This window comes from Numida meleagris, chromosome Z (assembly GCF_002078875.1).
Source record: "Numida meleagris isolate 19003 breed g44 Domestic line chromosome Z, NumMel1.0, whole genome shotgun sequence".
NCBI classification, from domain to species: domain Eukaryota; kingdom Metazoa; phylum Chordata; class Aves; order Galliformes; family Numididae; genus Numida; species Numida meleagris.
In genome coordinates this window covers 56,336,982-56,352,671 of record NC_034438.1, presented here as the reverse complement: position 1 = coordinate 56,352,671, position 15,690 = coordinate 56,336,982, and the positions used below count along the sequence as shown (strand labels likewise).

Below are 15,690 nucleotides of genomic sequence, written 5' to 3'. Positions count from 1 at the left end.
GCGATTTTTTTTTCCTTTCCTTCCTCTTTTCTCGTTTTTTTTTTTCTTTTTGGGCCTGTCCCCCCCCCTTGTCACGGACGCAGACCCTTAGACAATACCGTGACAAGGATGCAGCTTAAGTCTCATGCACAGAAGCTCCAGAAAAGGATCTTCTCTGAAGGTTACAGTGCACAACCATTTGAGAAAAATGAACATCTTTAAGCATCCGTTAAAACCATAACTAGATGGTGGTTTTTTTTTTTTAAATAATGAATCACCAAAGGGTAGACTTGGCTCAGCTAAACAAAAAATGCAACAGTTTAGGCCCACAGTCATAAAATGCACCATTATTTTTTAAATTTAAGTGATCCCCCCCAAATGGATTTAAATGCTGCTTTCCACCAGCTATTCATGAAAGTGGCTACAGAAAACAAAATAGCAATAATCAGCTTGATGGTATTACATGCAAATACAGGAGAGGAAAAAAAAAGGAAGTTTCAAAGTGTTAATAGAACAAGCTGAAGAATACAGAACCTTTGTTTTATAAAGCTCAAGTTCATTATCTGTTATCCTCCATGGTTCGTCCTCCTTCATTTTATCTGCAACTTCTTGTTCTTTATCATCTTCATGAAGTCTGAAGGGCTCTATCATTTCTTCAAAAGCTGCAATACTGCAACAATCAAGTGAACACTCATTAAAACAGACATGGCACTACTCTGAATGTCAACAATGACTTTCACACTATTAGAAATTAAGTTTTATTGCCATGTAAAAATGGAGATACCCGCACTTATAAAATTGAATCAGCTACTTATATATGCCATAATAAAGGTAAAGGCAGATATTACAGATGAACATCAATTATTGACTTTCACTGTTTTCTGAGTCTCAATGCAGTTTTAGACAGTTTAAAAAAACAACTTTGGCTTAAGAATTTTACTACAGTTGTTTCAAATCTGATGAGTAGTCACTATATATTTTCTAAGCAAAAAATAGTTACTTCCAAATTAAGTTTGGAAGAGGAACTTACACATCATAGACAAAAAAAAGCCCCAGACTACTATGAGGTCTCATGCTGGTGCCATTAGAACATTAGCTTCATTTTCATTCTGCTTTTTTAATCTTTCCATAACAGCCTAGGAGTGGCATTCAAATGCAAATAAGCAGAGCAATTTTGTTTCCTCTTCGTTACATTATTTTTTAGAAAGTGAACTGTCATTTTGAAATTACTTGAATGTTTTATCAACAGTTTTAAAAGAAAACCTTCTGAAAATCAGAAGGGCATACATTTCTACTCAAAGCAGCTTCCCCTACCTTCTCTACCTACATTATGATACTTCAAGAGTAAAGTACGGCTGCTGCATGTTATGAAAGGTAACTCATTTTTGAATAATTCCAGCTTATGAGAGATGAGAGGTCAGAACAGCAATGAAAATTTTAGCAGAGCACACAGAAAAGCGCGTGTTACATCCAATGAATTTTTTTTTTTTTTTTTAAATATAAAGAAGTCAATGCACTACTCACCTCCTGTGGTTGAAAATTACAGCATGGAAAATTCAAAAACTCTAACACTATTTAGGATATACTGTGGTATCAGTATGTACTTACACCTAAGCTTCCATGCAGTTATAACAGAATTCATCCGCAATTAACAGTATTCTATTACCTCTAAAATTTTCAGCACTGTATAAATATTCTTTCTACGTAATTTACAGCTATTGGTAACTCAAATAGGATTTCTTAATAAGCTTTTGGATTTATTTTAGAGAATGTTCCCAAAGAGAGTGGGAAAATGATTTCAGAAGAAACAGCTCATTAATCACATCTATGAAATAAAAATATTTCCATGAAATTCTACAGTCTCAACTTTTTACGCATAAATGAGCACTGTCTCTTAGTTTACGTATTTTACAGTACTGGAATCCCAAGAATCAAGACATCCAAACATATCAGAGCACTAGGAATACTCCACCATTTTAGATACAAATTGTGTGGAATATATCAAGTATTTTTTTTAAACTTGTTAATCACATACTGATCATAATCAGGTAACTTGCAAGTCCAAACTAAGCTAAAATTAAAACAGATTAAAGAGATTTGAAAAATAAGACATTGTGTGTTCTCAGATGCAAGAGTTTTTGCTTAGTTTATTTTCTAGGTTTCTGTGAGACATCGTATGTCATAGAGCCTTCTTTATTTCCAACATAACAAATGTGATAACTTTGTATTCTAATTCATGAAATACATCGAGAACTCAAAAACAAGCTGGGTTTTTCTGAGACTTACTTTTCTTTCTTTGGCTTAGTATTAATATCTCCAAGAACCATAATGTCTGAGAAGTCTATCCGAAACTTGCTGAGCAGGGTAGCCATCCTGTATCAAAAAAAAAAACCCTTAATGCATGCTCAGATTTTTCTCAGGGTAAACAGATAAGTATTCGGTAATAAAAACATTTTTTAAAAAGGCAACTTAAGTGTGAAATTGTCCGATTAGTACTGCTATAAACCTGGCATACTGCTAAGAATCAACAACAAACTTTAAAAATGTTTATTTGTTTTTGACCATAAGAGCTTTTCCCTTTATGACTGCCTTCAAGGTCTCCTAAACAGTACTTTACTTAACAGCTAGAGAAAATGTTACAGTCAGACTACTGCAGAAATAATGTTTTACTTTGAAGTAACTTGCCCAGCACTATTTGGTGGCAATGGAACTTTTTTCTGGAGAAGAGGAATAGAATATGGTTACACCTCTGACAAAGAACAACTGAAAAAAGGCTCCTAGAAGAGTTTCACTTGTTCTTCTAGCATTTGAAATGAAAATATTTAAGGTAAACTTACGCTCTTCTGTCATGATCAATCCTGTTTATTTTTCCACCAATGAACACTCTGATCTTACACTCTTTCCATTTTTTCTTCGTTGTAATAAGATACGGAATCAACAGTGTCAAACCTGCATTTTGATCAGAATTTAGGGATGTATCAGAAAATATGGTTTCATATGGAGTTTAACAGTAGCTTCTACATGAACCATCTGAAAAGTATTTGTTCAGAATTAGTGTAAAATCAACTCACTTTATGCTGTTGAAAAGAATTATTAAAGTACATTACCTCCATCATCAAAGAGCCACCAGACATCAATATTGCTTTTGCCCTGTTTCTTCTGGAACTGAATACTAGCATCAAGAAGTCTTTGGTCAGCCAAATTTAAAGGAGAAGACGGGCTCTTTGAATCTGGAAAAAAAATGATGGTGTTCATTTTTAAGTGTTATGGTTAATAACATCAAAATTCAAACGCAAGATTTTAATATTTTGCAGAATCTCTATATTTTTATTTAAACAATTATTCCCCAGACTCCAAATTTCAATTGAATGGATAGAAGTTGACCTATATTTAGGGAGTCTGCAAACTCCTAAGTTCAGTAGTTAAAATTTAAACCTCTTAATCATTTAGCAGACATTTGACAAAAGATTGCAAGATCTTGATACACTCATTTGCCTAGAAAATTACATTTCATATATACTTCAGGGCAATAAGTAATATGCTGTAGCTACCTCTTGCAAATGACAATATTTCCCTGAAATTCACATAGATGCGAATTTACAAGGAAATACCAACTCTTCAGCACTGATCTTGCCTCAAATTCTTCTTCCTTCAAGTGGAAGAAAGAAAAGCTAGTTCTAAATGTCTAAATCTTCTGCAAAAAGTAATTTTGCATGTGCTAGGCTCTGAAACACAATATAGTTTATTTTGTGCAATGATGTTATTGTATTTACAGAGAAGATGACAACACTTGGCTTTTTCAGTAGGATTAAGCCATGAAAATACGTTTTAAAATAACAATTAAAAAGATAAACTAACTCCTTCCTGTTAGCTAAGGGTCTAGTTTTAAAAGAACCAGGAGTTTGAACATTCTTCTCAGTCCTAATTTTATTCTGAAATTTAGAGTACATCTGTAACTGACTTATTATAATTCTACTTTACTACATACTGGGAGATCTTCCAAACTGCCATCTTGTGGTTTAAGATGGAATCTCATTTTACATTATTAAAACATAAGGGTTTTTAGATGTTGAAATTATGAAGATGTCAAAATAGGATAAGACGCTCGTTAGGTAAGGCAAAAAACCCCTGTGCCTAATTCTCAAAAAAGTCTGAAATAAGCCAGGTGAAAATTCACCTCTGAAAATGCTGTTTATTTGAATGACTACTTCACATTATTTCAGATGTTAACCCCAGAGATTAGCTGCATTATCCTTTGCTTTGCAGGGTACTGAACAATTCCAACAAAGCAACAATTACGATTTTAGAAGATGACTGAGTAGACCGATGGAGCACTTCCTCTGCACCTTTAATACTTCTACTATATCTAAATCAAGTGAGGACTCAGACAAATACCTCAGACATGAATAACTGAGCAGGCTCCTGAACACACCTAATCCCCACAGATGAAGCACATTCCAAAGCAAATAAAGGAACTGAGCTTGCATGGCTGATATTTTCCTGTCTTTCATATACATATGTAGGATGGAGTAAAAAAGGAAAACTGAAATTAACCATGTGAAAGTATGATTTAACAAAAAAGGTGAAAAATGCCTGCCTTTTTTCAACAGTGGTTGTGTTGGAGTCTTTCCATCCTCGTCCTCCTCTGGAAGATTTTTAAAGATACAAAATAAAAAGGTTAATATCCTTTGTGATGTTAATGAAAACAGTACTAGTGTATAAAAAACACAAAAGAAATGAAAGATGCAAAATGAAATGGATTTTCATACAAAGAAAAGCACACAAATATAATCTACCATGTCCTGAGAATAACTTGTACTTGAACATAATAATAAATTAGTCATATTTCTCAATGCCTAAGTCAATCCAAAATTTTACTTGAAAAAGAAGAGGAAAGTTGGTTATTGTCATGTCAAGTATCCTGGATCATTTGTGCTAGTTAACATGCAGACAGTAATATATTCAAGCCGGAGGTGAAAACCGCCATCATGAATTCACTAGCCTTAAAAATCACACTGCTAAAAAAACAGCTGTGTGGCCTGATTCTCAAGCAATTACTATTGGCGCTCAATCTCATTAACTAAGACACAAAAAAAAGCATTGTTGGTCATAGACCATCATCTGTTTTATTTAGGTCATTATATATTTACGTACTTGTAGTCGCAAAAGGAAAGTATTTGAGTGATTAGACATCAACAGCCCAAAAAAACATGAAAGCTTCTCTGTTTCACAGATGTAACAAAAACATCAGGAGGAGAGAGGGAAAGAATGAGAACTCAAATTTCACTGCTAACTAGCAGTTAGCTACCTTAACTAGTTACCTTTATGCAGAGCAGGAGTTCTCTCACTAGACGATGGAACAAAAGCTACAGAAGTGTCTGTCTCAGCCTTCTTGCTATAATCCACCTTTACTATGACATCCTTGGAACATGGAGATTTTTCTTGGGATGACAGTAACTCTTCTTTGGGAAAGCAAAGAAACACATTATAAACCACTGATTTGTCCCAAATGGGGTAAGATGTAGTTTTTTTTGACTATACTGCAATGGTTCGCATTTGGCTAAACAGCTCAACTCCATTGCCAATGTCATGTTATGGCAAAGGGGGAAAAAAACAAAAACAAGCGACTGCCACAAATGAAGTGCTTCACAGTACACAGAGGCACCTGCTCTGAATGGAAATTTAATCTCTTGCTACTTCCTTCCCAGATTTTGAGTTTTGCATGCTCTACCAAAAGCTAAACACAAAACAGAGCTACTTAACACTGAGGAAGTACAAACTTCATGTTCGTACTCATTACCATTAACATTATGTTGTTGGCTTTTTTCCCCCCCAAATGTGCAGCACTGTGATGACAGTACCTCCAGCGTAAATGAAACTTGAAAGTGGGAGCTAAATGTAACTGCTGGCTAGAAATATTTTACATTGTTTCCCTTCCTGCAAACAAGAGCAAAATCCTCTCAGAAAAAAAATGGATTTTAGTATCAGTGTACCAGCAAGCACAAAAATCTAGATAGCATAAACATAATGTTTACAAGATGCCTTAAGTTTGAAACATACCACAAAAGCATTGCATTTTCTTCTGTTACATTAATGGAGTTACATTAGCAATTACATCTCAAATTGAGATTCTTTCTGTTTACAATCAGAAAGAGGAAAGAAGTATTCGGTGAAACATTTTAAATGCAAAAAAGGATTGTAAACTCTAATTCCAAGTGGAACTTCAGCTTTACATAAGGTCCCAAAACAAAAGGTTTCTCAGTTTTTTTCCACGCTTGGCTTCAGTGGAGCTGTTTAGTGACTGCCAGAGTTAAAGCAAATTCACTTGTCTCAGTGGGTACTAAGACCTTACCAACACCCCCTGAAACCCAACAAGACTACTGTTGAGGTCTCTAAACTATGTAACGGCAGGGGGTGAACAGAAGGAGGGAGAGATACGTGACCCATAATATCTGACAGGCAGCCCAAGTCTAGAAATAAGTACTCAATCCCAATTTTGTTCTTTAAATCATTTCAGTAAAAATATAAATCCTTTGAAAGTAACAGCTTACAAATACAGATAGTTGAAATGCACAGAAAAACAAAGTCTGTTGCTGAACACGGGTTATTTTTATTATACATTTCAGGCTTACTCATTTCAATGATTTTTATTCTATGAAAAGAGTGGTGTGAGGGTCTTGCATTTTTTTGCCTTTTTTTTTTAAGATAAACTATCTTCATTTATTATCTTCAGAAAATGGCAAGAGCTACTAATCACAGGAAACAAAATCTTACCTTGCCCCTGAAGATGAGAAATGTCTAAGCCCTCCTTTAGGCGGATGACAACCACACCATACTGAATGTCAAAGGCATCACTAAACAAAATGAACAACAACACATTTTACCTCTTCTTTCCCAGAAGATCAACTTCACATGACCTCTGTAGACAAATATTAATGACTAAATGTTGCCATTTAAACTCTTAAGTCATAGGCTTATGTTACACTTTCAGTTTCAATTCCAAAGCAACACACAGAAAGGTTATCTACCTTTTCTCTCCCTCTCATATGAATAATGGTAAAAGAGTAACAGGTCATTCAAGTTCCACACAGATGATGACAAGATACAATGGAAAATATAAATAATGATGGAAAGTGAGGCATCAAAGAAGGGATTTCTTTTGAGATCTTCCTGAACTGATAGTTATGAATTTCCAAGACATTTTGGTATTAAAGGAATCAATGAAGTTGTAAGTTATAATGAAAATAGTTACCAGACACTTATTTTCATTGTATCCAATGGGGAAGAACCTCACTCTTTTAAAGATAGAAAACTAAAAAAGGAATCTTGATTATTGTAGAAAAAAAGGCTGAGTAATAGCCCAAATTAAAGTCTGAGTAAAATGAAGGACAAAAGAATTCCCAAAGATTTACGACTTCTAAGATGAAAATCTAATATAAACTTAATCGTATCATATTGTTTGCATTAGCTATTAATCAGTCTTTAAAGTACAACTCATTACAACTACTTCAGATAACTCCTATGCTTTTCTCACAGAAAATTCCACAAGATTTCATTCATGCTTTCTTTTCATTAAGTTTCACTGCTTTTAATGATGTGTTTCAAGTATCAACACATTTTATAATAAATACAAGAAAACTGAGATTGATTTAAGTATTTTGCCCATTATTTAATTTGTTAGATCTCTACAGTATTGCTTTGTGCAACTCAGAAGCATTCAACTTCCCAGAAATTTTCTGGAAATACACTTGACCTACAATTACTACCTCCTGAGGTTTCTCTTTGGGACACAGAGAATCACTTTGTTGGGTTGGCCATGAGAGATCAGCCAGTACTAGTCACTCCAAAGCAAACTACAAAAATAGTAAAAACCAAATCCAAGAACTAATCAACATACTGCCTTATTTTCTAATTTATTTTGTGCTCCTGCTCTTTTCTTAAGGAACTGGAAGATTGAGTGGGTGTGATTTTTTCCTTTTCTAATCTCTGCATGTTATTCCTTTCCCATCTTTCTTTTAAAGGCATAGAAATAAGTGCAAAGCACAAATGAAACAGGTTTAACAGTATATTAGGAAAACAAAACAAAACACTATCTATGTGCAAAAAGCTAGCTCTGTTTTTCTAAGATGTTAGCAGCAGTAGTCAATACTAATGTTCAGTCACAACTGGTCTGCCTTTCAGTACTAGCAAATACAGTCAGATTTCCTTTCTCTTCAGCCTTTAAGCTCCTTTTTTACTTTTGTTGTCAGTGCAGTGCATCTACACTAAATATTTTACCTATTATAGTGCAAGGTTTAATGAAGACAAAGGTTCAGCGTAACAGCTGATTCATTCTCTACACCTAATCTACACAGGAAAAACTAAGAAAACCCTCGCTTTCAACAGAAAATACAGTCTAATGAATTCAGCAGACACATAAGACACTACTTCCTTTACTAAAGACAGGAACTGTTAAATCTCAGACTACCGCCACATCTCTTTCTGGACACAGAAGGAGTTATTATGTGGAAATCTGGTCTGCTAAACCTATAGAGAGTTGCTCATCTGATTTCCGTAGCAGTAGAAAAACCTATCTGTACTGCAATACAGAAAAGATGAGTAGTTCTGAAAGATATGAGGAGAGCTTATGCAACCAAGACATTGAGGTAGAAGTTCTTTCACTTCTTACGAAATATACTGAAATGGAACACAAATACAACACCTCTGCATTTTCTACTTACTGGAATAAATTAATGTAGGTTTCAACATCTCTCATGTCACTTTGTCTCCAGTTTTTCTTAAATCCAACAACAAGAGTGTTAGGTCTCATTCTACCCAAACCAGCAGCCTAAGGAGAACATAATATATTTTAAAATCATGTTACTGAAACAAGTAAAGTTTCAATTATTTATTTCAAGCAGAAAAAAGCTTTGAAAAAAATTTTAAGACAAATTTACATTATGAAAATACTTCAGCAAAGTATAAAAACATTTCTACTTTTTGACATTCAATGCCCACATTTCCATTAAGAAAAACGAAGAGAGATGCACCTGCATTAAATACTGTCCCCCAGCCCTCAAATCCTCCGCATGCACTGGTGCATAGAAAGCCTTCATCTTGTTTTTAATTAGCCATCGCTGGTATTTGGCTGAATCAGTTGATAGCTCCTTCACAGCTTGCCTCCGAGGACCCTTTCAAAATAAGGAAGCATGGACAAGAGTGAACAAGAATTATGAGCACAAGTAAAGCCCTGGTTTTGGTGTTTTTTTTGTTCTTGTTGTTTTCTCTTTTTTTTTTTTAAAAAGTTACTCTACTGCTAGAATCCAAATCAAACTTATCTGAAACAGGACTGCAATTCTGCCTATAAATGTAAATAAAACGTGCTGTGGTCAAAGTCATCTTTTTTTACTTTTTTTTTAATGACCTGCATCGGCATGTATCACTGTGCTCCTCCTTGACATCAAAATGCTGAAATTAAATTTCTGAAGACAGAATTGGGCAGTATCTGCTTAAAAGCATACAATCTTGTGGATTGCACTGACCTGATTTGCTTTTTTTTTTTTAAGATCAGAAGCAAGTCTTATTTAGCAAGTGTGGTTAATTTTAAGCATATATAAGAGTAATCAAGGTTTGTATTAGAAGTTACACTTCAAATGTTGCATTTTCTTAGACATTTTTAGTACTGTGCCTGCAAAAGTGTAGCATTAAAATGTCTAGTAAAAACTTTGTGATCCTATTGTTCTAAAGTGCATTCAGTAACATTTACCAAAGATGCAACAGCTTCTCTGCAGCTAACTGCAGTTTTGGGGCACGTGGTAATACAACAACCACCTTTTATTAGGACAATTCATCACAAGGCAGTTTTGAAGAATGGTTATGTGAGTTTGTTTCCTTCTGCCCCCCTCAACCACTACTGGTGTTCAGTAGAAGACAACAGACACATTCTGTTCTTACGCTTAAAGTGATTATGTTGTTTTTCATTTTTTATTGCTTTTTTGTTTGGTTTAAAGTAGCAAGAAGTGCTGAAATTATGTCCTTGAAGAACAAGCCCTTACTCAGTTCCCAGGATCCTCACATCCTGACAGAAACGCAAAAAAGTTATTGAAATACTGAAGGCTGGTCAGAAACAGAAAGACGGAGGAAATAAGTGTTAATAATAACTAGAAATAATTGCTGTTTCACCTTGCCAATGGAACAAATCAGGTAACTAATGGGATTAAAGCTAGGCAGAAGCTAAACCAAATGATACAAGGACAAAAAGAGACCCAAACTATAACGCAATATTCACTTTACTCCTACAAAGCTTCCTAAGAATTTAAGTGTCAGATGATCAAAGATACTAGTTTCGCAGTTTCCTCCTCTTCCGCCACATTTCTTACATATCCTACAGCACATTTGCCACTGCAAGATCCCTTTAACTACAAGCAGATGATAAAAAGCATACTGCATACATGTTTATGATAGATGCTTTTTTAACTTTCATAGGTTCCCTAAAATAGCAGCACACCTAAGCGGGAATGGTGATAACACATACATGAATAGATCATACTCTACTTGAACACCTCAGGATATTATACATTTTCCTTTTTAAAGAAAGACAGTTTTGTTAAAGGAAAAAAAAAAAAACAAAACCAAACAAAAAAACAGCAATATAACTTTAAAAATAGAGACAGAATACACTTACCATATGTACATGGCCACAGATTATCAAGCCCACATTTTTGTTAAAAGCATGGACAAGGTGAAGTAAAGCTGGACGTGCATTTGGGGCACCTGTCATAATTAAGCACTGTGGCCTAAAATTGTGAATAAGAGTTGAAAGGAACAGTTACAGTATGTTTTACCTACAGAGTTCATAAAATTTTAAAAAAGCTTTTTCTAAATGTTGGCCCCAAGAACACAATCTTCAGTGGAGTGATAGTAACCTCATCTATCTTTACAAGACTATGTTAAATTAAGCAAAGATCAATCTTTCACAATTGTCAGCAGGTCTATGATCAATTAGTTAAAAAAAGAAATCAGAAAATCCTGTTAAGTCTGAAAACTCACACATTTAAGAAGATCAGAAACAGACAAGACTAAGCCAGACTGGTGAATTACTTCCCCTATTTGTCAGTCACATCCTTACACTTTCTAGCTTATGATTCTTATGTCACACAGAAAAACTGGACTCAGGCAATTTCTCCTCTCGTTGCTAACATTTGGAAAGCAAACAACAGCAAGTTAAGTTGTTCTAGCCATTCTTACTAACTATAAAGATTGAGTATCTAATCTTGTTTATTTTAGATTTTTTTTTAGATCATAAGAATCAGCAAAAGTTACGTATCATCTCTCCAGAAGCTCCCGGTAATTTTTTTTTTTTTAACTGAACTACGTAGTTCAGAAGCCAGCATCAGTCCAAAAAGTTTCTGTGCTTATACCTGGCAAGATGATCTATACCTTCCTCACAAAATAATTAATGAAGTTTACAACTCAAAAAGCTACATATTAACTTCTGAACAAAAGATCTGAAGTACTTCCAATGGTACCTGAAATGCACACTGGCCAATATAGCACTAACTCTATCAGCACATGCAAGAAGTTTTACTTGGCAAGAATTTTTCTATAGTCTCTGTTCCTTCAGCCTGCAATCCTGCCTGCAAAAATAGACTTGCACCAGAAACATTGCCAACACTGATCACAGTAAGATAATGTAAGTTACTTATGCCAACTTCTAGATTTGCATTAAGACTGAAAATTGCTGCTCTTGATAGCTAAGCAACAACAAATCAGTTGCTGAAGTCAGACTATTTTGCTGGTAACAGCACAATTTAATGTCAGAGGTAATACAGTGTTTGTAAATAATCAAGGAAATAGTTTAAGTAAGCATGCTTTTCCAAGGTTTTTCTAGAGCATATTTCCTCTGAAATTGCCTATTCCTGTAAAGTGGTACAAATACTGCAGGATATTGCCTACTTCAGTAAGCTCTTACTGGGCTGTTTTAAGTCACACTGGCTGAAAACAAATCAGTTCTCTCCTTCAGCTATGTGAAACATGTGCAGCCTTTTTACCATGGCAATGAGAAAACGTCTAATGTGAAACTGGGGTTGAGGACAGCATCCACAGTATACACATCTCAGGGATTTTAGCTTAGTTCAGATTTAGCCTTATGTGGACTGAACACTTGTTAACAGTTTGGAGGTCATCTTCCAGTTCAGATTCATTGATAATGAGCACAATTCACAGATCATGATGCAATCCACAAAACCACAATGTATGAAGCCAATAAATAAACAGGCATCATTTACTGGGTTGCTTCTTAAATGGACTCTTAATCTGAAATAAAATGCTCATGTAGCCATGTCCAGACAATGTCCATGATACTTGTCATGGTTTTATGATTTTTGGTTATCTGTATTCCACATCATAACATCATGCAGTGCACTGGAAGTTAAAGAGTTAATGCTCCAGTTTCGTGGATCATGGATAGTTCCAGGTACCTGGTTCTCAGAAGAGAAGAACTACATTTCCCAGAGAACTTTGCTGTTCTGTTACTGTTTTCCGGTCAGAGGGAAAGATAAAAACTGTTTGCATATCACAAGACCTTCCCTTCTTCTCTTCCCATCTCTCATCCCAGCAGCATCTCACTCCCTAGCCATCTCATCATCGGCATTAGAGTAAGGCCTACCTTAATTTTGGACACTCTCTCTCATTTTATTGGATTTATTAGCTTGAATTGCAATTATATTGTACTATACTGTGTTATTTTGCATTCCGATATCTTATTTAGTAAATTAGTTTGTTTCTCCTCAGATTGTTGCCACTGTTTTATTTTTAGGCCCATCTCCCTACTGTTTTTCCCCCTTTTCCCTTTCCCGGGGCGTGGGTCCGTGGTTCCCTCCGCCCCACTAGTCACGGAACCAGGCCAAACCTGCCCGTAAACCGTTGACAATACTGAAATTCAAAGCCGTTAAAATCTACAGGAGGTACACAGGCAGTTTAATGAAAGCCATGACAGCAAACACCGTGAGTCTACTCTACATGTGACACAGCATAAATAATTTGCTACATAAAACTTACCTGAAGTTTTTCACGTGATCTTCCACTCCAGATAGACGAATACAATGCTGTAATGCATTTAAGTAAGTCAAAGCTTGAGTTGATGATCCCCAGTTCACATCTGTGAAATACAAAGTTTCAGTATTCTACTTATAGTTATTCAACATATTTATTTTTTTCCTTAAATCATGTTAACACACAATATTTAGGCTACACCTCAGTGGGCTCTACACTACACAAAACAAACCCTCAAGTTGCATATGCAACTCCATTTAAAGATAAAACTTATGTGGAAGTTTCGGCAAATAAGAGTTTGCTATTCTACAATTATAGGAAGAAAGAAGTGAGTTTTTTGCAACATTAAAGAGAATAACTTCAAAGCTACAAAAATAATGCTTTTGGAAAGAAAGTGGTTAGAGCTATGTTACATGACAGAAAAGGAAAAAGCAACCTTACAATACTGCCTCAACAAGTCAAATACTTTCTGTGAATAACTTGTCCAATAAAGAGAACAAGGTCTAGATTGAGTAGTATTTTTCAGACGTTTTTAAAATATGGAAATGAAAATTCCCAGTATGTTTTTGATAGCTACATTGAACTTATAATCCTTATGATTCAAGCACTTGAAACTACATAGCCTGTGATTTGGTCTTTTCCTTAATGCCAATGCTTTTTGGCTCAGATATGCTCCATCTTCCACTTATAATTATACAGTGTTCTTAGAGGAAGAAAGAGTATATACGTTCTTGTTCAAAGCTACAGGAATGGTGCAGTGAAAAAAAACAGACAATATCGAATCCCTCTTCCAACTGGTAAAGAAATATTCCCTTTCACTTCCTGCCAGAAATACGCTTTCAGAAGTTTGAATCAGTCAAACAGAATTAGGTTCCATACCTCCCCCTGCCCCCACACACATACTTCTTCCATATTCCACATCGTTCTTCCTCCCACCAGAACCAAAAATGGCCCCTATGCATACCTGGTTTCTTGTAAGTGACATAAATGTAGAGTCCAAGGACTATGACATACGTTAGAAGTGCAGCCCACCAATTAATGACAAACATCACAATGCAGCACAGAATGGCTCCAACAAGAGAAATCCACATATTGTAGTATTTGAAAGCAGGACGCCAGCCTAGTAAAAATGTAATTTGGAGGATAAGGGAGGAAAGGGGAAAAGAATTAAATTCCCTAGAGAAAGAAGGTGCTGATCCTCTTCTCCCTTCTTAGTGCTCTGAATTGCATTTCACCATCACACACAACAGTTTCAGTAGTATAACAAATGGAGACTTTGGCACGTTTATAAAAACTTACACAGATATGCATAAGCTTTTAGAGAACAACATTAGGAACTATCTCTAAAGTTTGAAGATGTTTGTGCCAGCACGTTTACTGAAGCAGACTAGACATACCTTTGGCAATAACTTACACAAAAAATTATTTTTGCTTTCAAAGCAAAATGTAAGTCATTTCAAACTATAATGTAAGTCATCAGCTACTATCTCCCCCCTCATACTTTCAACTGTTTCTAGGTATGTATGTTCACTATTTCCACATAGAAATTCTCATTACATGAAAAGTGCCCTATTTCATCAATACACAGAGATACTTCACAAATACAGTTGTAGAGAGCTGCAAAGTAACTAAAATGTTTAGGGACATTTTAGCATAGGGGACCAGGTACAAGAAACACTAGTCTGCAAGAACTGCTACTTGGCTCAGTCTTATATTCTAACTAGCTTCCCATACCAAACTAAGGCTATATAAATATCACCAACCCACTTTCTTCTGGTCTAGATGAAGAAATAAACTGTAAGAGAAATCCAAAGATGATGTACGAGTGGGTCTCGAACACCAGAAACTAATTTAACAAGAAAGCTTTCTTGAAGAGATAGTCTTAAGAATACTTGATAAGAACTGAGACACTGAGGCATATTATCAGATATCTGTTCAATAGTTACTAAACAAATACTGGATTATCTTCTGTTTCCTCAGCAAAGATGACAAATATTGGTAGCTCCCAAGCTTTTCTGGACCATTTCATCCTCCAAATATTATAACACTCAAGGACACATCATATTAAGATGAACTCAGATGTGTCATGAAAGTCAAACAGACATTTAGAATTGAATTAAAGCAGACTTTCGTTTAAGTTAACAGCTTTTGAATTATTTTTCTGCATTTAGGAATTGCAAGAAAAAGTTTGAACCCAAAAACATGGTTCCTACCTGGAGATTTTGCAAGAGAAGCATGGAATACAGAGAAGTTAATCAAGGCATAAGAAGCCAAGAAAAAGTTAGAGATAATTGGAGCAATGACGTTCAGTTCAGCTGTAGAACAAAAACAAAGTAAGCTGTTATAATATACACCATCCAATGGCTTTATATATTTCAGAGTTAACTCTGCTACAATCAACTTTATGTTATACAGGCAGAAACACTTAGTCTTTTCATTAAACATCACTACTAACTTAAAGGTCTCTTATTAACTGAGTTATCTTCTGATAGTCAGGAAGCGCAACTTTCAGTTCTTTTTTTTAAAAATACAGCATTTTTATAAGCCTATCTGGTGTTCCACAACTGCTTCTTCTAATTACTATATACTTTCTCAAAAGAACTTGAGAGAATTTCTTTCCCACCACAGTTTGATCAAACAGTGCTGCAGTATATTGGGTTCTGAAGAACCTGAGACATC

The 15,690-nt window shown here is 35.1% G+C and overlaps 1 protein-coding gene across 2 annotated transcripts in view; it reads right to left on the bottom strand.

Moving 5' to 3' along the window:
- The window catches only part of SLC12A2 (solute carrier family 12 member 2), a 65,812-nt gene that overhangs the window by 13,632 nt on the left and 36,490 nt on the right, over window positions 1-15,690 (bottom strand). For both annotated transcript variants that reach the window (XM_021380166.1, XM_021380165.1), the window contains exons 13-25: window positions 15,225-15,326; window positions 13,976-14,131; window positions 13,018-13,117; window positions 10,643-10,754; window positions 9,009-9,149; window positions 8,700-8,806; window positions 6,754-6,833; window positions 5,301-5,441; window positions 4,577-4,624; window positions 3,087-3,209; window positions 2,817-2,928; window positions 2,266-2,352; window positions 514-649 (exon numbers count right to left, since the gene is read on the bottom strand). In XM_021380166.1, coding sequence (XP_021235841.1) covers window positions 514-649; window positions 2,266-2,352; window positions 2,817-2,928; window positions 3,087-3,209; window positions 4,577-4,624; window positions 5,301-5,441; window positions 6,754-6,833; window positions 8,700-8,806; window positions 9,009-9,149; window positions 10,643-10,754; window positions 13,018-13,117; window positions 13,976-14,131; window positions 15,225-15,326 — 1,445 coding nt within the window. The remainder of the gene's footprint in view (window positions 1-513; window positions 650-2,265; window positions 2,353-2,816; window positions 2,929-3,086; window positions 3,210-4,576; window positions 4,625-5,300; window positions 5,442-6,753; window positions 6,834-8,699; window positions 8,807-9,008; window positions 9,150-10,642; window positions 10,755-13,017; window positions 13,118-13,975; window positions 14,132-15,224; window positions 15,327-15,690) is intronic.